This window comes from Leopardus geoffroyi, chromosome C2 (genome assembly GCF_018350155.1).
Source record: "Leopardus geoffroyi isolate Oge1 chromosome C2, O.geoffroyi_Oge1_pat1.0, whole genome shotgun sequence".
NCBI classification, from domain to species: Eukaryota; Metazoa; Chordata; class Mammalia; order Carnivora; family Felidae; genus Leopardus; species Leopardus geoffroyi.
Window position 1 is genome coordinate 71,749,754 of NC_059333.1, and position 25,818 is coordinate 71,775,571.

General features: G+C 49.0%; 1 protein-coding gene across 1 annotated transcript in view; it reads right to left on the bottom strand.

Moving 5' to 3' along the window:
- Window positions 1-3,393: 3,393 nt before the first annotated feature.
- MUC4 (mucin 4, cell surface associated) overlaps window positions 3,394-25,818 on the bottom strand; it is a 47,147-nt gene continuing 24,722 nt past the window's right edge. The window contains exons 4-25 of the mRNA XM_045502415.1: window positions 24,820-24,953; window positions 23,534-23,698; window positions 23,124-23,279; window positions 22,031-22,161; window positions 20,338-20,426; window positions 18,191-18,370; window positions 17,903-18,028; window positions 17,027-17,146; window positions 16,439-16,647; window positions 15,925-16,015; window positions 15,330-15,497; window positions 14,703-14,804; window positions 14,075-14,305; window positions 12,641-12,778; window positions 11,073-11,254; window positions 10,550-10,709; window positions 9,598-9,777; window positions 9,084-9,157; window positions 7,670-7,734; window positions 7,348-7,586; window positions 5,264-5,426; window positions 3,394-3,960 (exon numbers count right to left, since the gene is read on the bottom strand). Of these exons, the coding sequence (XP_045358371.1) occupies window positions 3,765-3,960; window positions 5,264-5,426; window positions 7,348-7,586; window positions 7,670-7,734; window positions 9,084-9,157; window positions 9,598-9,777; window positions 10,550-10,709; window positions 11,073-11,254; window positions 12,641-12,778; window positions 14,075-14,305; window positions 14,703-14,804; window positions 15,330-15,497; window positions 15,925-16,015; window positions 16,439-16,647; window positions 17,027-17,146; window positions 17,903-18,028; window positions 18,191-18,370; window positions 20,338-20,426; window positions 22,031-22,161; window positions 23,124-23,279; window positions 23,534-23,698; window positions 24,820-24,953 (3,299 nt within the window). The 3' untranslated portion in view covers window positions 3,394-3,764. The remainder of the gene's footprint in view (window positions 3,961-5,263; window positions 5,427-7,347; window positions 7,587-7,669; window positions 7,735-9,083; window positions 9,158-9,597; window positions 9,778-10,549; window positions 10,710-11,072; window positions 11,255-12,640; window positions 12,779-14,074; window positions 14,306-14,702; window positions 14,805-15,329; window positions 15,498-15,924; window positions 16,016-16,438; window positions 16,648-17,026; window positions 17,147-17,902; window positions 18,029-18,190; window positions 18,371-20,337; window positions 20,427-22,030; window positions 22,162-23,123; window positions 23,280-23,533; window positions 23,699-24,819; window positions 24,954-25,818) is intronic.

A 25,818-nucleotide genomic window follows, 5' to 3' on the forward strand; every position in this document is an offset into this window, starting at 1 on the left:
TGGGGCTCAAACTCACAACCCCGAGATCAAGAGTCACAAGTTCTTCTGACAGAGCCAGTCAGATGCCCCAAGAGACCTTTCCTTCCCACACAGACACCTCCTTCTTTTTTCATGACAACCTTTCTCTACATCCCCAGTGCCTCAGCCATTTTGGCCAGGTTGCAGGTAAAATATAGGACACCCAGTTACATGAGAATTTCAGATAAGCAATGAATGCTTTTTAAAACATGTGTGTCCCAAACATTTCATGGGACATCTTATACTAAAAAACTTATTTGTGGTTTTTCTGAAACTCAAATTTAACTGGGCTTCCTGTATTTTCATTCTCTGAATCTGACAACCTTACTTTGAATGCCTCCTCTTCAACCAGTGTCCCCACCTCCTCTTTTTTCCCAGTCTGCGGGTTTCCTTCTCTGTAGCAAGCCCTGCAGCTTCTCTTAGGCCTTGGATATCTCCACAACCTTTGGCAGGATTGTCTGCAACACTTATTCTGTCCTCCAGCCCCCACCCGTCCGCTGTTGCCCAGTGAGAGCAGAAGAAGTTTAATGTCTGAAGATGGGATGAAGGGAGGAAGGACTTTGGGTTTGAGTGGGCTTGCCCCCCACTTGCCACCTTGCTTTTGTTCTTTCAGGTTCCTCTTCCCGTGCTTGATGACACACAGTATCTGTAACAACCACGTCTTGCACAGTGTGGGTCAATCCCTTGCCAAGAGTCCTGACTGGGTTTAGGATGAGATGTAATTTTTGGACCTTATGCTCAAAGCAAGCATACCCTCTCTGATCTTGGGTCACATTATAAAGTCTTCATCACATAACTTAGTTTTTGGGTTGGAATGGTCAGGGCAAGGGCCATCTCATCAGTCCACCATGTTTGTGTTACCCCTCTCCCTCCCTCCTTGTTTTACATCCCTTTCTTTCTAATTGCTGGGCACCACTCCCAGCCCACCCTGTCTCCCTGTAGTGACATATGTGCTTAATTCTTTTTGTTTAAATTTGTACAATTGCTTAAATTAATAAACTCAATTTTTTGACGTAGTTTTATGTTCATAGCAAACTGAACTAAAAGTACAAAGTTTCCATATATCCCTTTTCCCCCAACACACTTACAACCTCCCCTACTATTAACATCCCTCACCAGAGAGCATTGTTACAATCAATGAACCTACACTGAAATGTCATTATCGTCCGGAGTCCACAGTTAACATTAGGGTTCATCCTTTTTTTTAAAACGGAAGTATAATTGGCATACAATATGATATTATTTTCAAGCATACAAGTTTGGGATTTGACATTTTTACATACTATGAAATGATCACCATAATAAGTCTAATAACCGACTTAATACAATATTATTGTCTATATTTCCTGTGCTGTACATTACATTCCCATGAGTTATTTATTTTATAACTGGAAGTTTCTACCTCTTGATCCTCTTCACCCATTTTGCCCACCCTTCAGCGCCCCTCTCCTCTGGTGTGTGATTTTGGCTATAAGGTTTTTAAAATCAAGCTGAGGAAGTTCCCCTCTATTTCTAGCTTGCCAAGAATTTTGGTGTTTGAGTTTGTCAAATGTTTTTTTCTGCAACTATTGGTATAATCACACGATTTTTTTTCTTCTGTTGATGTGATAGATTACACCAATTGATTTTTTAAAAATGTTTATTTATTTATTTTGAGAGACAGTAAGAGAGGGCTCAAGCAGAGGAGGGGCAGAGAGAGAGGGAGAGGGAGAATCTCAAGCAGTGTCTATGCCATCAGCACAGACAGAGCCTGACATGGGGCTCAATCTCACGAACCATGATTTCATGATCTGAGCCAAAATCGAGTTGGATGCTTAACCACTGAGCCACCCAAGTACCCCTTAATTGATTTTTGAATATTGAATCAGTCTTGCACACCTGGAATAAATCCCACTTGGTCATGGCATATAATTCTTTTTATTCATTGTTGGATTTTATTTGTTAATGTTTTGTTGAAGTTTTTTGCATCTATGTTCATGAAAGATATTGCTGTATAGTTTTTTTTGTATGATTTTTTTCTGGGTTTGGTATTAAGGTAATGCTGGCTTCATAGAATGACTTAGGAAGTATTCCCTCCACTTCAATCTTTTGAAAGAGATTATAGAGAACTGGTAGAATTTCTTCCCGAAATGTTTGGTAGAATTCACCAGTGAATCTATTTGGCTATATGCTTAATTCTTGATAAATTAATGCTAGGATTAAGTAAGTTTTTTTTTTTTTTTTTTAAGTAGGCTCTATGCCCAATGTGGGGCTTGAACTCACAGCCCCAAGACCAAGAGTCTTGTGCTCTACTGACTGAGCCATCCAGGCACCCCAAATAAAAGTGATTTCATAAGGAGCTTTGATTACACTTTGGGGTGCTTGAGGATAAAGCCACAACTTTGTACATATGGGAGAGGCCTTGCCTACTGAGAGTAGTCATTCTCTGTGAAAAGCAGACAGTGCAGAGTCTCTGTTCAGATCAAAGATCATGTTTCTCCTGAACTTCCTGCAACACCACTTCCTTACCAACAAAGGTGAGCCTGAGCACCAGGTTTGTGTCACGTGACCTCCTTTCCTACCCTTTGGCCACACTAGTTTGGACCACTGATGGACAATTGACATAAACTGGACTAATCAGATTCTCCCTTCAGAGATTTGGGATTTAGGACCAAGAGGTCCAGTTTCTGCAATAGAGTTGGAATTGAGGTATTTGAGACACGGGAATTGTGGGCCCATTTATTGTTGGACGTGTTACACCAGATAGGTGTGAAATTCTGCCTGCTAGGAGAGAAGTGTGAGGTCAAAACTGGTCAGGTTGCTGGGAGCAAGCAGAGTGGGGCCAAGGGACTGTGGGGTGGAGAGGCTCAGAAGACTCGTTGGTGCTCAGGAAAGGACAGAGATCGTATATGAGGGATTGGGTGCTTCAGGTCTAAGGAGGGGGTTGGTGGCCTGCTTCTCAAGTTGGTCCTTAGAAAGGGAGCTGGAACAGTTTAATCCCTCCTGCAGGGAACACAGGCAGTGGGGGACAGGAACCAGACAGGTAAAGGCACTGAGTGTATTTATCCTCTCGGAACTGATGGACGGAGACTAGCAAGGCAGGGAGGGTTCCTAGGTGAGTCTGGGCTACTCCATATGGGGTATCTCAACCATCCTCCTCCGAAAACCAGGCTTTGGCTTGTGTTCTTCTCCTCAGGGGAAGAAACTGATGTGGGGGCTGAAGCAAGGATTCACCTGGGTGGAGCAACAAGCTTCCCAACAGAGAGTAGCTGAGGGCTGAAGCAGGACTGGGTCCAACCCACCTCTTCTCCTCCACTCCCTGTGCCTCACCCTTCAGGCCCCTGAGAAAAACCACAAGTGGAATCCATGGCTTGGGAAACAAAAAAGTCAGAAGGATTTTACTTAAATAGACTTTAATTAGAAGTAAATTGGAGTTTTGTATACAAATGCATTTTGGATTTCAACTGAGACATTATTAACTCTGATGTGTGTGTATGTAGGTCAGTGTCCTTCTTGCAGGTATGTATGGGTAAGAATCCATCCTTTAAGTAGGTGGTCTTTATGGCCCCTTCTGTCTGCCTCTGTGTCTACTGAAAAGGTGTGCTATTGTCTTTATTATTACTCATTCCCTTGAAGAATCCTGAATCACCTTCAGGCACCTTCCTTTTCCCAGTCTCCTCAAAGCCAAGGTACTGGTCAATACGTGAGTGAGGCTGGGGTGGGTCCTGAAGTATCTTAGGCCACAGCTACCCCTTTGGGGTGAGGCCTCAGCTTTCTGTGTCCAGAGGGTAGGAGTACTGGTTCCTGGGGTAGCACCAGAAGCGCAGGACCACAAACACCGCCGCCCCCAGCAACAAGAGGGCTCCCAGCGCTCCAAAGAGGATCCCGAAGAAGGCGCCAAGCTTCATGCTCAGGTGCTCACAGCGTTCTCCCCAGGGCGTGTAGATAGAGAAGGGCACACAGCTGGGGACAGAGAGAGAAAACATGGTCAGCAGCGGGGAGGCCCCAGGAGGTTTTCCACAACAGGCTGGGATCCCCTCTGGGGAAGGAGGTGGAGCTGAAGCCATGCCCACTGGCTAGCGGAGGCTGGAGGGGGTGAATTCACCTGGAGTCAGCTCCACCTGGCTGCAGGTGAGCATGTGCAGGCACAGCCCTGGCTTCTCCCAGCCCTCCTTGGAGGGGAGAGGGCTGGGTGGATCTGGGATTGCAGTGGGCACGAGGGTAGATGCACTGATGTGACATGAGGGCCCTGGGTGGCACTGCCCTTCTCTCCCCTAGCAGGCCTGTCGGATTAGTGCACTCCCCTCATGGGAGACCCTTAGACTGCTGATGAACTGAGGGGACTTAGGACACCAGTTGCAGAGGGCCTCCCCTGGCTGGTACTCTTAAGGAGAGGCAGGGATGGACCTAGACACAAGGCAGTGGGTGCCTCTCCACAAAGAGACAGCAGAATGTCCACCCCAGAAGCAAAATCAGGTGGAAGAGGTAGCCTTTGGAACCCACATCCTGCTTCTTAACTTACTGGGTACCCTGGGCAGGTTCTTTACCTATCTCTTCCTTAAAATGCTCATAATACCAGGGCACCTGGGTGGCTCAGTTGGTTAAGCATCTGATGTTGGCTCAGGTCATGATCTCATGGTTCGTGGGTTCAAGCCCTGTGTCAGGCTCTGTGCTGACAGCTCAAGCCTGGAACCTGCTTTGGATTCTGTGTCTCCCTTGCTCTCTGCCCCTTCCCCACTGACTCTCTCTGTCTCTCAAAAATAAACATTAAAAAAATTTTTTTTAATTATTAAAAAAAGTGCTCATAATACCAGGGCGCCTCGGTGGCCCAGTCAGTTGAACATCCAACTGACTTTTGATCTCGGCTCTGGTCATGATTTCCACACTGACAGCATGGGGCCTGCTTGGGATTCTGTTTCTCCTTCTCTCTACCCCTCCTGTGCTCATGCTCACTTTCTCTCTCTCTCTCTCTCTCTCTCTCTCTCTCAAAATAAAGAAATAAACTAAAAAAAAATGTTCATAATACCTACCCAGTAGCTAGTTTGAATTTTAGAGGTGATATAACATCTTTATTCTCCACACAGGGTAGGCACTCACACATCTTTTCCCTGGTCGCTTTTTCTCTGATCCGCGTTTGCTCAGTTACAGAAGATACATCCTAACTTTCAGACACCACAAAATACCATGGGGTTTCTGGGCCCCTTGCAGCATCTTTGCCCAGCTCGGATTCCCCAGCACTGCCCTTCCTGCCCTCTCTCCGACTCACCTGCAACGGGGCCCTTGGGGCAGGTGCTGGCACTGGCCTCCGTGCTCACAGTAGCCCTCACCGCACGGGGACACACAGGTCAGGCCACTGTGAGGGCTGTAGACCAGGTGGTAACCCTTGTAGCCATTGCATTTGAAGTAAGTCTTCAGCATGCTCACGTTCACTGTCAGGTAGGACGCAGATGAACATGAAAGCAATCAGTAACACCAAATCTATACCGTTTCAATCAAGAATGCCGTTTTTGGGCATTTTTCCTGAGAAATATTTGGAACAGTGCACAAATACCTATGTTCACGGAAGTCTAGAGCAGCATGGTTTACAATAGCAACAGTGTTTAATAAGAGGGATTTTGTTAATGAATATTGTGCAACCGGTAACCACCATGACAGGGAAAGTGCATTGGTTAAGGGCAGATGCTTTGAAGGAAACCAGACCTACGTTAAAATTCAAACTCTACTACTAACTAGTTGTGTGATTTGGGGGAAATTTCTTAACTCTTTCAGCCTCGATTTCCTTATCTTTTATAAGGAAACGATAATAATAGTACCTACCACGTTGTGAAAGTTAAAGGAGATAATATATACAGAATATTCAGTACGTTGCCTAACATAGTAAGCACTCAGTAAATGGTCACTATTGGTATAACATTCTGTTTAAATAAAATATAGCACACTATGCTAAAATGTGTGATAAAATAATATATCAAATGGGAATACATACATAATACACAAAGTAATATGCTCACAGTTGTTTAAGTAATGAGGTTATCAAAACATTAGGCACGACTTTATCCTTTATTATAAACAATATTTATATTTGTGAAGATCCCTGTGTGTAAAAGAAAATTCAGAAGGATGTGTGCGAAATGGACTTGTCTTTGGGGATTGGAGTTACAGGTGATTTTTTTTCTCTTTTTGTTAATTTGTGTTTCCTAAAGTTTCTACGATAAACATATTGTACTTGTATAATAAAATTTGGGGGGGGGTTTGGTTTCTTTAATAAAAGTTATAGTCAGGTCTAGGACAATTGTTCTCTTACCACCTACCCCTAACCCCCTACTGCACATACACAAAGTAGTTCAGAGGATTTCACACTGCCGCCCCCAGGAGGGAGGAGACCCAGACTGGACCCCAGAAGAAGCTCTTGCTTGGTCCCACCCTCCAGTAACACACTGGCTTCTGTTGGGTTCAGTGTGGTTACTGCCCTGTTCTCTGCTACACTCCCAAAGTAGCGTAGGCCAATCCTTTCCTTCCTTGGTAAGCTTACCAACTCATCTCATTCTTGTTCCAGGATAACAAGGGGCTATCACAGCTGAAAGGGACCTCAGAAATCCCGTCTCATTTTCCAGGTTGGGGTGTTAAGGCTTGGATTGGGGATGGCTTTTGCCTAGGGTCACACCTCTCAAGGAGGGGATATTTCTGCCCCCGAGCCAGGTCTCCAGGCTTCAGCTTAATATCCTTTAGCTGGAGGGCAAAGGTAAAAGGGATGTCCCTGCTTATGTTTATAAAGTGCAATGTTATTTTAACAAAATCATTAACAATTTTATTAAAAAAAAGAAAACCCTTAGTGGTCATGGTCGGAAATTGGCAATTAGAGTAAATGCTCCATGAAACTGTATCCCTGCGGATTCATCAAGCAGTATTTTGTGCTCTGCTCTTGTATCTAGAAAGCTGGTAGGTAAAATGTTTATAATTTCCCTCAAAAGGGCACCTGGGTGGCTCAGTTAGGCGTCCAACTTCAGCTCAGGTCATGATCTCACAGTCCTTGGGTCCAAGCCCCGCATTGGGCTCTGTGCTGACACCTCAGAGCCTGGAGCCTGCTTTGGATTCTGTGTCTCCCTCGCTCTCTGTCCCTCCCCTACTTGTGCTCTGTCTCTCTGTCCCTCAAAAATAAATAAACATTAAAAAACATTTTTTTTTAAATCACAAACAAAAAACTAAGTTACTTGCTTCTTGCTTATCTGTGGCTCTCCGTAGAAAACTTTTCCACCATGGGTTTGTGTGGGCTGAAGATCTGTGATAGGTCCCCTCCATTTACCTCCTCCCTCAGCTATCCCTGTGACTATCCCCAGGAAAGTGACTCACGAGCCTTCACACTGTACACATCTTCCCTGGAGATGGAATGGAAGTTCACGTTGGTCCTGGGCCCCTCACTTCTGTTCCATCTCCTCCATGAGGCCTGGGGTAAGAATGCCTCTACCACTGCATCCAGCAGCTTGGTGTTTAGGAAGTCGATAACAGGACCCCGAGGGAGGTACTGGAACTCCGAGATGACCCTCCAGCGTTGAAGGTTTCTTTCTGAGGCCTGTGTTGCCCCAGAATTGCTGTGTGGGAGGGGTACAGTGAGGCACTAAGGGTGGAAGGGGAAGGGAGGACCTGGGGAGCAGGCGGGGACAGTCCCACTTACATTGGTACCACTTTGCTGTTCTGGAGAAAAGCCCGCACATCCAGCTTCCCCAGTCTGTAGGCCACCTAGGGAGTGGGTGGGGGAGTGGGAATGAGGCCCTGTCCAAAGAGGAGACCCTTCCCACTTGAATGCATTTGTTTATCCATGTCTGGCTCTTTCTTTGCACATGAGTGCCAGGACCTACAGAATGTTTCTCATCCATTTCTACATCCCTAAACCCCAGCCTAGCCTGGTAACTGGCATGGGTCCCTGCTTAATAAAATTTTGTTTGCGAAGGGCACCTGCGTGGCTCAATCAGTTAAGCATCTGACTCTTGATCTCAGCTCAGGTCATGATCTTATGGTTCATGAGTTCAAGCCCCACCTTGGGTCCTGCACTGACAGTGCGGAGCCTGCTTGGGATTCTCTCTCTCCATCTCTGCCCCACCTCTGCTCTCTTGCACACTCACTCGTGCTTGCTCTCTCTCAAAAATAAACAAGTAAATATTAAAAGTTTGTTGGTGAGTGAAGGCATACCTCCCTGCCTCCAACAACAAGGGGAGAATCTGGAATGAATGACTCATGCCTTGCCTCTCTTCCATGACTCACCCAATCATTCTCTCCCCACATGTATATTGAACATTGATTATGTTTAGCCAGACCTAGGGGATGGTCAGGTGCTGGGGACTTCAAGCTGACTCAGGAACAGTCTGTACTCAGAGACCCATAGTCTGGTGAAGTGAATAAGCATGAACAGATTTTACCATTCAGAGTGTGGAATGCTGTAGTAGTAGCAATCATAATAATAATTATTATAATTTCTTGAACACTTGTGTTTTAGGCACTGCAGTAAGTGCTTTACATACATTATCATTTAAAACTTGACACAACCCATTGACATAGGTACTATTGTTATTTCTGTGTTACAGATGAGACATCAAATAATTTGTCTAATTGTTACACCTGCTTGAGGGAATGGTAGAGCCAGGATTTTAACCTGGGTATGTAGGATTATGGAGCCTCAGTAATTCAACTACTGTGGTACTCTGTCTGTGGTTGAGGAATGGACAAGGGCATAGGAACGAAGAAGAGGGAGCTGCCAGTTCCCTCTGGGAAGTCAGGGAAGGCTTCCTGGAGGTGAAATGCCAGACCAAGTGCAGGTCTTTAGGGATACTCAGAAGGAGGGGCTGGGGTGACTTGACCACCCTAGACAATGTTCATTGTGGTCTGGTTATTCCAGTCCCCTTGGAGGTCTCTGTCTGGGGGATTCCTGCCTTCCTCATTCGCTGATTTCCCTGGGGCAGGAGGCTCCAGCCTCTTCTGGCAACTGAATCTAGATGGATGATGAGATGTAGAACATATAAGTGATGGCCAAGACCCTACCCTAAACCTGCCAAGACCCACCTCCCCACCCAGAGCTGGCCTGCAACACTGACCGAGGCATTGACATCTGTCATGGTGGCATTTTCTCCTTCCCTGAGTGAGAGCTGGATGATTCTTACGGGAAGATCTGGAGATGGGAGAAGCAGATTCACAATCACCTCACAGTTTACACAGACTTATCCAAGAAGTTTTTTGGGCCAGCTCAGGGAGACTGCCCCATTCGACAGTGACAGAAGGTCACCAGAGGAGTCAGAAGGGACTGATTCTGCTGAGCCTCACCCTAGTGCCCATTCCACTATGGTCAGGGCTTCCTGACTCTCATCTCTCTGGGCCATGAAGTCACCTCCAGTCTTTCCTCAGCAGACTGCTCAGGCCTGGGGTTCATGCTGTGGCAGCTACCCCTTGCCCCCGCTCCCCCCACAGCTCCCATAGCCACCAACCTACCACCACCTGAGAGAGATTGGAGTTCTGCCCTGTTGAGTTTGAGGAATGAAGCTCTGGTCCCCCGAGTTCCCCATCTTCCCCCAAGGTGAGAGAAATGTGAAGGCAGAGGGCAGCTGTTGGTACCTTGATGGATGGTTGGAGTGAAATTGTTCCCAGCCACAAAGCAGCGGGTGTCAGTGAAGGCTGGGGGACAGGTGCAGGTGGGATGGCAGTCTGGTGTCTGGGAGATGTAGCAGTGACCCTGGTTGTAGCAGTAATTCACAGGGCAGGACACGTTCTGACAGAGGGGAGAGTTCTCCAGAGCTGCATAAGAAGGAGGGAGGACAGCAGCATCAGGCTGGGCAGCCATGGGGAGCCCCGGCCCACAGAAAGCTGCTCCTAGGACAGGCTTGCTTTCTTTCCCCCAAAGCCCATTCAGTCTGCATTTTGCTTATGAGTCACTCTGAGCCTCAAACTATCCTTCTCCCTTTTCCAGATATTTCTCTGCTGGGCAACCCTTTTTCCTTTGCCAGGTAGGTGTTCTCCCACTTCTGCTGAGGGAATGGCATGTTTGTCAGACCCCCTGCATCAGGAAAGGACCCAGAAGGCTGGCAAGAGAAGAGCACGCCAGCCTGGTTTCCTTACTTCCATCCCTTTGTCTGCCTTATAAAGCTGTGGCTCTGCCTGCTCTGGCCATTCCTCAGAAGACACAGTGGCCTCTACATTTCATTTGGGTGCTGTAGGGACTTAGTGAAGGCCTCACTGTGATCTCCCTCATCATGACTTCACTGGAGCCTTGGCTTGCGGGCTGCTGCTGGACATCTCCTCCCTTCCCCAGGCCTTCTTCAGTCTTTTGCCCTGGGTTTCCCCCATCAGGGCCTCAGGTCTGCTCTGCCCTGGCCATCCTTACCCCTGCCTGCACAGTCTCTTCTGCAGCTTCACACCTCACCATATGTCTTCACTTCCTTACTGTACCCACTTATAGTGAGCATTCTAAAGACTTGCTGGAAAAGGGGGAGAAATGGTTTGCCCTAGGCCCTCAAGGTGTCAACTGTGCCCAGGCCCTCCTCCTGCCAGGGCCCTGCTCCCGGCTCACCTGCACAATGACGCCCATCCCCAGTCAGGTTTTGGGGGCAGGCCTCGCAGCCCTCCCCAGGAATGCACTTTACATTCGGGAAGCATGGCTCCTCACAGAGGTCCCTGGAGCGTTTGCAGTAGGGGCCAAAGCTGTTCCCATCACACTTGCAGCCGGCCACCTGTAATGGGTTGCTGATCACCAGGGAGCCAGGAGGCTGAACCATTAAAGGCTTTTGGGTGTTTCTGTACTGACCCCTCTGGTCTGAGAACCTGTGGACCTTGAGTCCTTGTCTTAACTCTACCAGCATCTACTGAGCACTTTTGTGACTACGTCGTGGTCCTGTACATCCTTGCCAAGCCCACTGGGCCTCCCTGGAGCATTCTTTCCCCTGGCTTGAGATTGGTGTTGGCTCTACTCACCTACCACAGCTCCCAACACACACACATTACCACACAGGGACTGAAGTATGACATCCCTTCAGTTCCCTCCGCCTTTCCCCTCAATAAGGAAACCTCCCTCCCATCCTCCTCCCAATACTCACCTCCAGGGAGGAATTGCCCACCCAGCTGGTCTGGTTGTATAAACACTGGCTCTCTTCCCTGCAGGCACAGACCACTGTCTTTGGCTGGAGTACAGATGACAAGTTGACTTTGGCATTTCTTGCTAGAATCTCCAGAGTGAATGGTTCCAACAACTTTGGTGTCCATAGCAATGTCCCATTCTCTGCCCCAGGAAAAACAAGACCATGAGAGCTGGGGGCCTTGACTGCTGTGCCGACTGACACATCCTGGAATCTAATACCCTGAGTGCCGATGCTAGCCTTCCCCCACCTCTCTCAGATCACCCCTCAAATGTCATCAGGCATTTCTTTGAACAAGGCTGGTTTCTTACGGTGATCCTGGTCACACCCCAAGCTGGAGGTAGCATGAGCCCCGCTAACTGACTGTTGGGTGGAACTCCACAGAAGGGAAGGCAGCTGATCCCTGAAGAGACCCCAAAGGGCAACCCCTGCCTGGGCCTGCAGGAGGATGGGACATCTAGGAGGGAAGAGAATAAGACCAGGATGACGCCTCCCCAGGCTATACTGCAGACTAAACTGGCTGCCCCTTCACATCCCTTGCCCTGATTTCTTGCCCACTCCCTCAATTCTTGGACCTTTAACTTTCAGACACCAGACAACAGTGAAACATTGTCAACAAGGACTCTTCTGATCAAAACCTGTCTTATGTTTTCCAAGAAAATAAGAAAGTCTTCATAAAGTAGTAGGTTGAGAGTTGTTGATAGTAGGGAGCAGATGAGAGTAACTTGCAGGTTTTCACTCCTCAGGAGAGGAGCCCAGTGGAGGAGAAAATCTCCTGATGCCATTGGCTAGCACCTGACAGAATGCCACATGGAGCCAAAGGGTGTAGACAAAGAAGTCCCTTCTTATGCACAGAGAAAGAAAACGAGGCAGAGAGGTGCTCTGAGCTCAAAATAAGGTCCCTAATAGATTGGGTTTAGCAAAGAACAGTCACTAGCATCACTGGTACTGGCAACAGAAGGCAATTGCATCCTGTGGGCTTTGACTTTTTGACGCAGATCATGGTTGCAGGACTGGCAGAGATGTGGCTTTGCTTGCTCCCAGCAGAGAAAAGCCACGAGCAGAGACAAAGTTAGGTAAACATGGTTGACAAACATAAAAACAAGTGAGAAACATACCAAAGGAAGATATTTGTATCTTTAAATCATGTTCCACATTATATCATTCTTTTAATAGATTTGAAATGTTTTAAATTAGTATTTTTTAATGGTTATACTTTTTTTCTAATAATTTGGTGATTTTATAAAGATGGTTAAAGATGATTGCATGTTCTTGGATTTGAGGTGACATGACTTTTGAGTCACTTGGATGTACCCCGAGTTAGTGCAGCTAGCTGGCCAGATTGCCAAAAGCCCATCACTGCTCTTCACTGGGGACACTATCTGAATCTTAGGGATCACTCCAAGAAATGCTAGTCCTGGGTATTCTGATGGAAAAGTGGAATGAAGTTGCACAGGGTATAATAATGCAACATTACCTAAAGCTTGACTCTGCTCTCATCCCTTACACCTGCAGCCAACCGTTCTTACCAAAGAGCTTGAAGTCAGTGTTGCTGTTTCTTAGGGTGAATATGACGTTCTCAGAACCGCTGGTGTACTGAGTCAGCTTGGTCTGCCCCAGATAGGCTTCCACCACATGCTTACCCTCGATAGAAGGTGGGTACTTACCTGAAACACAAAGAGGGAATTCAGGGTTTGGGGCAGGACACTTTCTTGCCTCATGGGCAAGTCCTCTGGCTTGTGTGAAGCATTCCCAGGGCTGTGACCCACCTCTGGAAGCAGGAATGATTCTGTGTACCTGCTTTCAGGTCTATCTAGAGCAGGTTGGGGTTGTACTGCCCACCTGGCCAAATCCTTATTTTCTCTTTATCTTCTCCCCACACAGGATTCAGGTCAAGTTCTTTCCTGATCAGAATGCTATGCTGGGCATGGTACACAATGAATCAGAGAACAGGGTTGTTCAGATCATCACAGAGTTTTACCTTTGGAAGAGGGCTGAATACCAAGAGGGTAATCTCTAGATGGACATTGCATTTGTCAGGAAATAGAGGAAAATGCTTTCTCACTGGATGGAGTGCCGGGGTGGCTCAGTCAGTTAAGCATCCAACTCGATTTCTGCTCAGGTTATGATCTCGAAGTTCATGAGTTTGAGCCCCACGTTGGGCTCTACACTGACAGTGTAGAGCCTGCTTGGGTTTCTCTCTCTCCCTCTCTCTCTGCCTCTGTCCTACTCTCTCTCTCTCTCTCTTAAAGTAAGTAAACTTAAAAAAAAACTTTTCACTGATACCTGTCTTTTGGAACCCTGCTGTTTCCATTTTATTGTTCATTCACTCATTCATTCACTCATTCAGTCATTTAACACATATTTATTGAGTGCCTAACCTATGACTGACACTATTCCGTGTAGTGAGGACACAGCAATAAACAAATAATCAAAAAGATATCTATGCAAATTAGAAAATACGCTAGATAGTTATAAATGCTAGGGTGAAAAAAAAAGAAAAAGCAGGAAAGGTGAATGGGAAGTATGGGTAAATGTGAAATTTTAGACAGACTAGCCAAGAAAGGCACTGCTGAGAAGGCGACTCTATTTGCACAGAGCCTTGAAGGAGGTGAGAGGCTGTCCGGAGGAAGGGCAGGGAGTCCAGGCAGAGAACAGTAGGTGTGGAGTCTGGAGCTGGCGGTGAGCCTGGTGTGTTTGAAGAAGACAGAGAAGCCAGTGTGTCTGGAGTGGAGAGTGCAAGGTGGGGAGGAACAGAGGAAGAGTTTGAGAGGCCCGAGGGTCAGGTTGGAAAGGGCTGTGAAGGCCATCACGGAGTGAGCTGGGGAGTCACGGGAGGCTGAGCAGAGGAATAACCTGAACAAAAGAATCTGTTACATTTGAAAAACACGTAGCCTAAAGGAATATCATGAAAGGGGGTTGCTCCACATCTGTCACCCAAGTCTGGGCCTCATGCCACTTACTGAGGGTGGCGTTCATCAGCTGGTATCTGCTAAAGAGCATCTTAGTGTTCAGGCCGGTGCTTGTGTTTCCTGTGGCCAGGCTGTCATAAATGCACTGCTCATCTCCATTACACTCAGAGACCAGATTTTCACCCGAGTGGTTGTTCTTCAGTTGGAAAAGGAAGACAGGGGTGAAGTTGGAAGGCAGAGGGTTGTCTCTCTTGCCAAGGAGTCTCGTATCATTGATTTTCCCTAGAACATATGAAGTACAATGGTAGTGGTACCAGGGATGGGATTCCAGCTATACTTCTGCTGTGTCCACCCCTTACCCTCACTTTATATGCCTTGGGGTGAGGGAGGGGGTGTGAAGGGACAAAGTGACTTCAGCTTTTGAGGCTGGAAATCCCTGCTCTAGTGAGTGAGGGCCACCACTTCCCTCACCTTCTCTACCAGGTAGAGAAATGCAGGGGGGGATGGGGGTGGAGGGGACAAATCCGGGGTGGCCCCAGAATCCTCAGCACTTCCTCCTGGCCTTTCCACCCCTCCCTCACAAAGGATGGAGGTCTGGCCCCCACAAGCCCGAGGGAGACAATGCTTCCTTCATCCCACCCCAGCCACATCTACCCCAAGGACTCAGGCCCAGACTCACAGGTCATTCCAAATTGATAAAGCTGCCACTCATCGCTTTTGTTGAGAATGGTGGAGCCATTGGGCATCCTGAAGTCATCATCTGGATTGTCGTTCCAGACTCCTGAGGGACAGAGTAGGAGATTGGCCACCCTGGAACTGTGGCTCTCCCCTTCCCTGAGGAGCGTCCAACAGGTCACATTCAAGGTGTGAGGGGGTGTAGGGGCCTGGGAAGCCCCTTCCAGTTGTGTCTGTTCTCGGTTCAGTCCTTCCAGAGGAGGGAAGAGGACCAGACCTCATAGCCCACCCCTCAGTCTCAGGGATAGAGGAGGAGAAAATGGAGGAAGAAGGGAAAGGAAGTAGGGGCTGGAGGGAGAGGAAGGGCATCCTCAAAGCCCCCTTGGCTGCCCTAGAACGAGAGCTTTGGAAGAACAAGAAATGAGCCTCAAAGGAAGCTGAAGAGGTCCCTTGCCCCTCCCCACCTCTCTGTGCCCTCAGGGTTCTGTTCCAAGGAGGCTGAGAAAGGGAAGCTCAGCCTGGGGTGTCCACAGGCCAGCTGGGTGGGGAGCTGCCTGTGGGCTGGGGCCCATGCTCTTGATGCCACTGCTGCTGCCGCTGCCTCAAAGGCAGAGTCCTGTCTGCTTCTCACCCAGGAGGCCCTCTGTGCTATTTCGATACTCCTCTGGGAGGCTGCAGGAGGCATGGAGGATGTTGGAAAGGGCGGTCACGGAGATGGTCACGGTCCCATCGAAGCTGGCTGACACGAGGGAGCCATTGCGGGTCATTACAATGCCGGTGGTGTTGAATGTCTCCTGGCCTGGGATGTTGAGAGACAGATGAGAAAGAAACCGGCTTTCAAACCCTGCAGACACAAGACTTGGCAGTAGTGAAGGGTCAAGATGTTGAGGGGGAGACTCTGAGAGCAGCTCTGGGGTGTCCTGGGAGTGCCTTTTCCAGGGGCTGAAAGCCACACTCACAGGACACCCCGTTCTTCCTGGAGACTGGAGACAGGGACTACTACAGACAAGCCATCACTGCAGAGGAGGGAGAGAAGTGAGAAGAGAAAGCGGTGAAGAAGCTGTTCAGGCACAGCTGCTGAAAGAACAGGGGGTGAAGCAGGGGTGCCAACCCGTCTCCACTGCCCCAGTGCTGCTGTCTCTACATGGCGTCCAGGCCCTGGGTGCCCTGCTAAAGCCTGACCCGGGGAAGCAGGACCAGGTGGCTGACAGCTGTCCCCAGCCTACCTTCTGGGTCTTCACGGTTAGTCTCAAATGTCACAGTCTGGTTATTGACCTGCACATGGATTGTGTCATTTGGCTTGAGGAGCCATCGAACCTGGAAGGAAATTGGAGGAGGCCTAAGCCTGAGGTGGGCCAAGAAGCTGAGAAAGGAGGCTTCAGAGAATCCGGACCTGAGCCCCAGAGGAACATGTAGGTGGGTGTGATGATGAGGTTATGTAGCTAACATCTTGGGAGTGCTTAGCCCAGGCCAGCCTCTGAGGCCAGATTATCTCATTTAAATCGCACAACAGCCCTGCAGGGTAGGTAGTATTATCCTCATTTTACTACAATAAAACCAAGGCACTGGAAGTTCAGTTGTTTCTTCAGAATCACATGGCTCTTGGAGCCAGGACCCGAATCCCACTGTCTCTGGGGTTGAGTCTCGAACCACTACCCTGGCAGGATGCATCCTCCCTCCCTGCTGCCCTGTTCCCTTCTTCCTTCTTTCTCTTCTCCTCGGCACCCCTGCCTCACTCACTGTGATGGGGTTCAGGCTGCTGGTGTTGTATTTAGCTGCAAAGGCAATGAAGTTGGTGGCCTGGGCTGAGCTGGTCTGGGCAGTGCGGCCCTGCAGCAGGAAGGAGGAGTTTCTGTCCCAGGCCCGGACCAGCAGGAAGTCCCCCAGTCCATTGAAGGTGTAACTGGCACCATCCAAGGTGGTGATGTGGGGATCCCCAAACATCCAGGCTGAAAAAAGGAGAGACCACACTGACATGGCAGACCAGGGAAGGGTCTGAGATCCCCACCGCCTCCAGGCAGACTCAAGCCTGGGAGGGGTTCACTGAGTGTAGAACCATTCCCGGAAGCCCTCTTGCACTTTTGTGCCCCTACCCAAATTCACATAGACCCATTACCTCCGCCCCCTACCTTCTCACCCCTTCCCCAATGCCAGGTACAAAGCTCCTCTGTTTGCCATTTGCCGCACACTTGAACCATCTGCATCTTCCCTTGTGGCCACAACCCATCCCTGGGAAGCTAGCACTGCCCTGGTCCAGGCCCCAAGAAGCTATGCCTCCTCAGATCCTCTGCCTCAGCCCTGCCCCAAGGCAGGCCCCAGCAGCCTCACCAGGCCTTGGGGGATGGTACCCAGCACAGCTGATGCGGGGCCGCCTCTGCTGGTACAGGGCACAGAAGGAGGGCTTGTCGTTCCCACGGCAGCACCAGTCCCATGGCTCCAGTTCTTGGTCTGGGGAGAAGAGCAGCATATTGCTGACAGACAGGGGACCTGCAGAGCCCAGCCGGAAGGTTTGGTAGGGCAGGATGACATGGGCAGCAAGGGCATGGTTTGGAAATCAGGCACACCTCAGGTCAGATCCTGACCCACTCAGTAGCCTCAGGTCATTGACCAGTTACCGTCTCCCTTGCAGGCTTGCTGGAACTGTGCTAACGAGCTTTCTTTCTGAGTCCCTGGGCTCAGAAAGTGCAAGAGTGGGATCATGTGGCTGATGGTCTGGGGGTCATGGAGGCTGCTGTGTTGTCGGGGCAGGGGGGTGGAAGGGGGAGGGTGCACAATACCCTGGTCCTCCAACCCTGTGCTCTCTAGCTCCTTTGGAGGGTCTCTGCAGGAGATGACTCCATGTCTTCCCCAAGACTGCCAGCTAATCTGGGTCCAGAGGGACAGGGCCAGACTTGATCCCCTCCCCTTCCCTAGAAAGATGCCTCCATTCTTGTCTGGGGCAATGGGGCCAAGTGAAGATGGGACAAGAGGCACTCAATTATAAATCCCTAGGATGTCTGCTGGAAGGGATGTTGGAAGCTTCCCAACATTACAAGATCAGGAAATCAATGGCCAGAGAGGGGAAGGAGCTGGGAGGGAAGGGGGACAAAAGACTTCTTTCTCTGGGTCCCACTGCTTGGCTTGGTGCCCAGGCCTGGTCTCTGACAGAGAAGAGGAGAGAGCTCCAGAGAAGGTGGGGGTAAGATCTCTGTGGGACACACGTACCAAACTGCCAAGGAGTGCTCACTGTCCAGCCCTGGAGAAGCTCTCCCCAGGGCCCGTAGCTGCAGCACACGCCTCCACGCCAGGAAGAAACACGGCACAGCTGCCTGCTGCCGAGGCCCCACCAGCCTGTGACAAGTGCAGACATACTCAGGCCCAGTGCCTGTGGTGGGGGCAGGGATGCAGAGGGGAGGCTCGGGGAGGGACCCTGGTCAGGTATGACCAGAGGGTTGGTGGGTGGGCTTATGGGAGACAGTGGGTGTGCCCCAAAAGACAGGAAGGAGGTATTACCTATGCTGATGGGCTGGAATCGTAAGTCCCACAGTCCCTGCTGCCAGGAGCAAGGGCAGGACACCTGGTTCCAGCCCCATTGGGGCCACTGGGGCTGTCTATTCAACCACTGCAGGCACCTGAGACGGTGGTTGGGCCTTTCTCCCCTGTGTAGCCTATAGACCTGCAGGCCCTGGAGACCTAGAGAAGTACAGGAAAAAGGGGTTATCCCAGCACCTAGGGCCACGAGCTCTGCTTTAGCAACCCAACTCATAACTGCACCTTGTATGCCCCTCCCCCACTCTGGATGGCTCTTCCAGGGACAGGACCCAGTTCAGATTGGCCTCTTTCATGTGACCTCCAAAAACCATTAAAGCTTGAATGTTAGGGGAGAAACCCTAGGACAAGTGCTGGGCAGGGAGGCCCACACCCACTCAGAGCCAGACCCTAGCCCTGACCTTCAGTCCACTGATCCTCTACCCTCCCGTCTGCCACTCTAAGCTCCAACAACTTCCAATCTCCCCAGACCAGTTCCTCCTCATGCATCCTCTACCTCACTAAGTGACGCCACCAGCCACCAGCTCAGACACCTGGCTTTCCCAGACCCTCCCTCTCCCCCTGCGCAGACATGTCAGTGGCCAAAATAGCCAGGACAGAAGGCAGCTGGGGAGCCACAGAGAAGTTGATATGCAAAGCAGGGGCTTACTCCAGCACCATGAGGCTGAGGAGGCTTCCACTGTGCCCAGATGCCATCCTCGGAAAGGAGAAGTAGCTGGGAGAAGAAACCTTGACAGGGGTTTGAATTTAAGTTGACCTTTAACTGTAAGTTACATACTGTCCACTGCAATAGCCATGAGTGAGAAGGGGGCTCCAGGATCCAGTAAGACACAACAGGACATAATGTATTAGATTTTGACTGTGTTCCCCCATAAAAGAAGAAATTATCAAGATAACTACAATTTGTTAAGGTTTTGAAGAAAATAATTATTGTTTATGATTTTCTATTCATGGATCTACTCCACGATGGCCTGATATCATGGGAAACAAATCAGATACTCCCCCTAACACACAAACACACACACACACACACACACACACACACACACACACACACACAAGGTCTCAAGTGGATGCATCTTGATAGGAGGGCCCGAATCTCCACAAGATGGCACCCATGATTCCACTTAGCTTCTGTTTACCACAAGTTTGCCACAGAACAAATGGAAGTAGATTTATACTTCATAATCTACATGGCTGATTTCTAATGCTAAAATGTCCTTCATTCTACTCACATTTTGGAAACTATAATTTCTTTCCCTTTGGGGTCGCTGGACAGTATATCGATTCATGTCCCATGGGGACTCCTGATGCTGAAGTACTGGCCCTCTTACTAGAGTGAGAGCTATTTAAGAGCAAACATGGGGGTGCCTGGGTGGCTCAGTCGGTTAAGCGTCCGACTTTGGCTCAGGTCAGGATCTCACGGTCCGTTAGTTTGAGCACCGCTTTGGGCTCTGGGCTGATGGCTCAGAGCCTGGAGCCTGCTTCCGATTCTGTGTCTCCCTCTCTCTCTCCCCCTCCCCCGTTCATGCTCTGTCTCTCTCTGTGTCAAAAATAAATAAACATTAAAAAAATTTTTAAAAAAGAGCAAACATAGTCTTTTTCCTTTTTTTTCCCCCTTCATATTCCTGACTCTTAGCACAGCATCCAGCACACAGTGGGTGCTCAACAAATGATGACTGAAAGAATGTCAGACCTCTAGAACTCCTCTTGGTAGATTCCCTCAAGGGATCTCATCGGGATTCTCATTCCAGCTCTGGGACAGGACACTTGGAGTATCGTCCTTAGTGCCCATTCACATCCCTACCTCCTGCCATGGCTCTGTCCTCACTCCCAGGCTCTGGGCCCCACTGAGAGACCTGGGTTTGCCTCATCCCAGGGAAAAGACATATAGCTCCAATTGAGACTGTACTACATGAGGATGCAGAAGGTACCAGCTGTGCCTTGGGTAGTGCCAAGTCCTGATTACACTTGGGGTCAGATGATGCTGGGGACACCCTTTGGGATGGTGGAGACGCTACAGAGCTGCCTCTCTAGGACTGTCATGACACCTGGAGTTGAGGACAGAAGGACTTGAGTCCAGCTCATGTGTGGAGAGGTGGTGCTTTTACCTGAGTTGGAATTCAGGAATTGGTCTGGATGATACTTCTCCCACACTGGCTGGAATGTCAGTGGGCTGTTTTCAAAATACCCATCTCCACTGCAGGCAAAGGAAAGAATTTCAGGTCTCTGTCACTCCCAGGGTCTTTCCTCTCAGTCGGCAAGTTATACATTCATCCAGTCAGTTGGAAAGACAGTCACTCGGTCCAGCTAATTATTAGATATCAGCTTGTCAGTCAGTTATGAAGTCAGTTCATCAGTCAGCCAGCATCAGTGACTCCCAGCAGCAGGGAGGAGAGGGCAGAGATGGGGGGTGAAGGGTGGGATGACCCTAATCTATTCTACATCTGGTTGCTAACTATAAGAAGTTGGTTATGAGACAGGGGTGTGAAAACAACAGAGTTCAGGCCTCCTTCTGATTAGTTTCCCTTCAACTGGGGATGGGACAGAGGGCTGTGTAGGGGACAGTACATGGTGAGGGCTAAAAGCCAGTCTCTGCATTTAGACAAGCATGGATTCAATGCCCGATTCCAGCCCTTAGTAACATGGTAGCCATGAGCAAGTTACTTAACCTCTTGGATCTGTAGGTTTTACATTGGTAGGAAAGAGACAACAGTAGCATCCACCTCACAGTATTGTGAGGATTAAATGCTGTAACATCTGTAGATCCCTCAGAACTGAGTGAGGATCTGATGCAATGGGTGTACCACCCTTGGTGTTGAGGCTCACAGCACTGCTTCAGGAAAAGGGAAATCCTAGAGTGGAGTTTGTAGCCTCACTCTGGGTGCATGCCTCAGAGCAGTGACTCCTCACTTTGCTTCCTCTCTGACACAGGTGAGGTGAGGCACGCAGGTGTGACACATACCACGGGCTACTCAGGAGGGTGTGAAATCCCTAGCTACTTGGATAATTCTACTCTTTTCTCTTTTACAGCACATCAGAAAGCAAGTGAAAGCAATGTAATTATAGGGGCAACCCTGAACACGATCTCAGAGAATTTGCAGCAATTACCAGTAGCAAATTACATGTGACCTTCACAATTGATTGCACACACCAGCATCTGGAAATGCTGTGATTGAGAACTGTTGCCAGAGATTGAGTCACCTTCATACAGAGGAATCCACAGCCCCATGCCCCCACTCTCTGTCTTTCCCACTGACCCCACACAAACTGTTGGTGCCTTGGGTGAGGGGCTAATTCTCAGCCCACCAGAAGTCAGGAAGGCAGATTTCAGCTTCAAATGTCTGGGTTCCAGTTCCTGCTTTGCTGCGTTCCAGCTCTGTGACTTTGGGCAATTACTGATCTATTTTTACCTTAGTTTTCTTACTTGCGGAATGGGTAACAAAGAGTATCTCCTTCATGCGGTTTTTGTGATAATCAAATGAATAGTGTAATGAATGTTGGCTGTTACTATTGGGATATTTGAGAAGTCAAGAGAGGTTGTCTAATGTCCATAGATATCAGAGAAGTCAAAGCTCTGGGAATTATTACAATGTGTGGGGACTGGGATGGGAAAGAGAATGGCCAAGTGAATGGGTATCTTTTAATTTGAAATAGCAAGAAGCAGGAGGCAGAGTAGGTGAGTCAGAAGCAACAGTAAGGAGGCTTCATGCCTGTCCTGGGGGATGGGGGTGGGTGCACAGCAAAATCCCTGCCCTGCACCACTTCCTATTTTCTACTCAGTGCTGACTGTCCGTGTCCTACCTGGAGAAGCCCATGAGGACTGGGTTGCCTGGGCGCTGGGTCACATCCCACTGCATACCACCACTTTGGTAGAGAAACAGGGCGTAGGACCTGCTCCCGTCTGTGGAGAGGATGGCCTGGTAGGTGTTGGTCTGGAAGTTGATTGGAGACAAACATAGGGATGCCTGTGAGAGATCTGGGGTCTCCTTCCTGATGTCCCATCTCACTCCCCACACCCCTGCCCAGGCACCCACATCATCTTTTCCTGGCCTACCCAGAGCAAGTTAGGGATGGTGTAGGGCAGCTTTCACCCTGGGTGTCAAAGCCCCTTCCATGGTGGATTTGCCTGCTTTGTGACTTCTGTCCAGGGAGGGGCAATAAAGGGCTCTGGTTTAGGATCCAGTTAGAAGACTGTGTGAGAAAGCCTCAGGCCTCAGAAAGAGTAGCCATGACCCCAGAGAGCTGAGAGAGGCCTATTTAGTTTCCCTGGGATATTTTTAAGGACATTGTCCAAATGTCCCCTTAACTTAAATATTGTAGACGGATGACAGCAGGTGAGACTGGAGGTTCTCTGAAGGCAGATGCCAAGCACTGTGCTTATACAAAGTAGGTAACCAATGAACTTGTTGAACCAATGAAGAAATGAGTGACTTTAGATCACACACAAGGACTATAAGAGCTGAGTCCCCAGAAGGAAGAGCAAGGACACTGTGTGGTGCAACCATTTCCATAGGATGGCCTTGCAGCTGAAAGCCAGAGTTGGAAGTCCAGAAAAACCTCAGTTCCAAGCCTGGTTTTGTCATTTGCCAGCTGGGTGACCTTGAGCAGGTTGCTTAACCTCTCTAACCATCATCTTCCTCATCTCTAAAATGTGGATAATAATATCAGGTTGAGCCATATAAATTGCCAACAGCTGGCAAAAATTCCATTTCCAATGTTTCAACCCAAGGCATATTAGGTGAGTACTCAGCAAACAGGGTGGGGGTGAAATGGTGCTATAATCAGCAATGTGTCCTTGAATCAGAGAGGAAGTTAGAAGAATGTCCCCTGCCTAGCACTCTAGGATATCTGGCTTCCAAATGGTTCTCAGGGAGCTATTCATTGGTCCACTCACCCCAAAGGTCCACTGGGCAGGATAGGCAGGGGCACTGACCCATGTGACCTTTAGGGTCCACCTGGCTTTGTAGTTCCGGATGTGTGTGAACTTTTTAATCCAAGACTCCACCTGCCAGACTAGCAGGTTGTGTTCATTATAGAGCGTCTCATATTCCTAGGAAAGGAAGGCAGAAAAGACAAGGAAATGAGGATACCAACTGCAGGTCTTCTTATGGTTGTGATAGGGTATTCCTGAGTCTGTGTAACAGTCCTGCTGTTTCCTCTCCACCCTCATATTTAAGCATCACTCTCTGCCCACACTGAGCCCAGGCTCTGACAGCAGTAACACTTGCACACCCTCAACATAGCCCTTTGTCTATCCTTGCTGGCTGCTGAGGGATCCTGAATGCTGGAGTCTGAAAGGCTTACCTGGTAAAATATGGTTCCATGGCTGCCGGAAAAATCAGCATCATCCCAGAATGGAGCCACCAGGGCCACAGGGTCCCAGCCTGTGAAGCCTCCAAGGGGAGGATTGGGGTAGGAGAAAATCTGGTACTCTGACTCCGGGAAAATGATCTGGCCATTATCTGTGAACTGGACACAAAGGCTCTTCTGATTAGTATTCAAGGAGGGAGTCAGGAAGGAAATGTCCCAGCCTTGGGCAAGCTCCTCAGAAGTGTGACCCTCAAGTTCTGGGTAGAACTTTAGAGATGTCAACAACCTCTACAAGGTCATACATTCATCTCCCCGCCTGCTGGGAGAGCCCACTTTACATAGTTCACACTCAAATGCTCATAACCTGCAGGACACTCCCCTGTTCTAAGTCCTTCCTGACATGGTATGTTTTGCCCTGCTTCAGTGGCCGACCCCACCTATACATGGGCCCATCAGAGAATAGAGACCTCTGGGTGAATCTCCTCAGCCCCATCCTGAAGCTCCATCCACATCAGATGGGGCCAAGAGGATTGCTACTTTCACTCCCATCGCTGTGTTGCCCTATCTTAGCATGTCCTGCCTCAGGTCCCCACACCCGCCCCTGAGAGCTGCAGGGGCCATGACTAGCATTCCAACTCTCTTCCAGAAGCTATGGAGAACTTGGACTGAGGAACCAGGAAATAATTATAGAAAATATAAACAGCATCAAAAGGTTGTTTCCCAAGTAGAGCTTCCTACTCATAAAAAGGTCCCCTGAAAATAGCGGAGAGCTTATTGGACCCCAAGATCTCTATACTGATGTGAAGACACTTTTGTCCATGAGGGTAGCGGGAGCCTTGCCTAGTTCCCAGTCTTCCTCAGCTGGCACTGTGACATTAAAGAATGTGAATGCGGGGCGCCTGGGTGGCTCAGTCGGTTGGGCGGCCGACTTCGGCTCAGGTCATGATCTCGCGGTCCGTGAGTTCGAGCCCCGCGTCGGGCTCTGTGCTGACAGCTCAGAGCCTGGAGCCTGCTTCAGATTCTGTGTCTCTCTCTCTCTGACCCTCCCCCATTCATGCTCTGTCTCTCTCTATCTCAAAAATAAATAAATGTTAAAAAAAAATTAAAAGAATGTGAATGCAAACTGAGCCAGTGGCAGGGACACAGTAGGTGCCTAGTAGGTGTTGCTTGTTGCATTCTCCCTTCCTTTCTGCCATGGTCGTTGTCACAGGCCATCTCCTAGCCCTAGAGAGAAAAGCAGGTCACATGTCCTGCCCTTTGGGCTGCAGCTGCAGACTCACATAGAGGTAATCCCGGAGAGAGGAGCCAAGAGGGAAGCCAATCTGGGGCTTGAAGAGTGGTGAGGTGAAGTCCACAGTCCTCCTGACAAACTCCTGATCTCCAACGCTTGGTCCATAGGGAAAGAGGGAAACACCTGGGCCAGTACAAAGAAGAGCAGGAAGTTCTCATGGGCCTTGATTTCTTTAGGGCTGACAGAGAGCTTCCCCAAGCTTCTCCTCCACCCAACTGGGAGCCATCAAAGACTCCTCTCTCCCCGTCACCACTTGCATTTAACCCATCTCTTCATTTTACCCCTTCGGTGGGTACTCTCATCCATTTCCAAACAGGTCCTGCTATCAGAATACCAACAAATTATTCCTTCAAGGATTCAAAGATAAAACTCCTCCAATGTTGTGAAGATGAATAATTGAAATACCATTTTGTAAAATGAGACTTATTTCCCAAGATGGTATTTCTCTAGATAAACTGGAAGACCCCCCAGAATTTGTCCTTGGACCCCTTAGAAGTACTTGGGCTCTAGTTTGAGAAACCTTGCCCTAACTATTTCTCAAATGGCTCTCCTCCTTTCTTTCCTGGAAGTCCTCCCCTGGTTTGCTTGGAATACCACAACAGTCTGTATACATCTTTCCTGGCCTCCTCCAAATTCATTCAATGCTCCAACCAACATAGCATCATTCAGAAATACAAATCTAGCCATGTCTTCCTTGGTACCTCACATGGAAGCCCAATTTCTCAACACTCTTCACTTTGCTTCCAGCATCCCCAAGTGCTTTGGGATCTCCTCCCTGTGTGACACTGGGACTACTTTTCATGTTTACACCTTTTTCAAGCTGTTCAAGCCTCCTGTCTGCTTGGGACACTTCCCCTTCCCCAACTCCTATTCATTCTTTCCAGGAAGCCTCCTCTTCACCTTAAGCACACCCGAATGCCCCCTAGAGGTCTTCCATTGTGTGTCTAATACCCTGCATTTATTCCTCTAATTACACCTATCCAGGCAT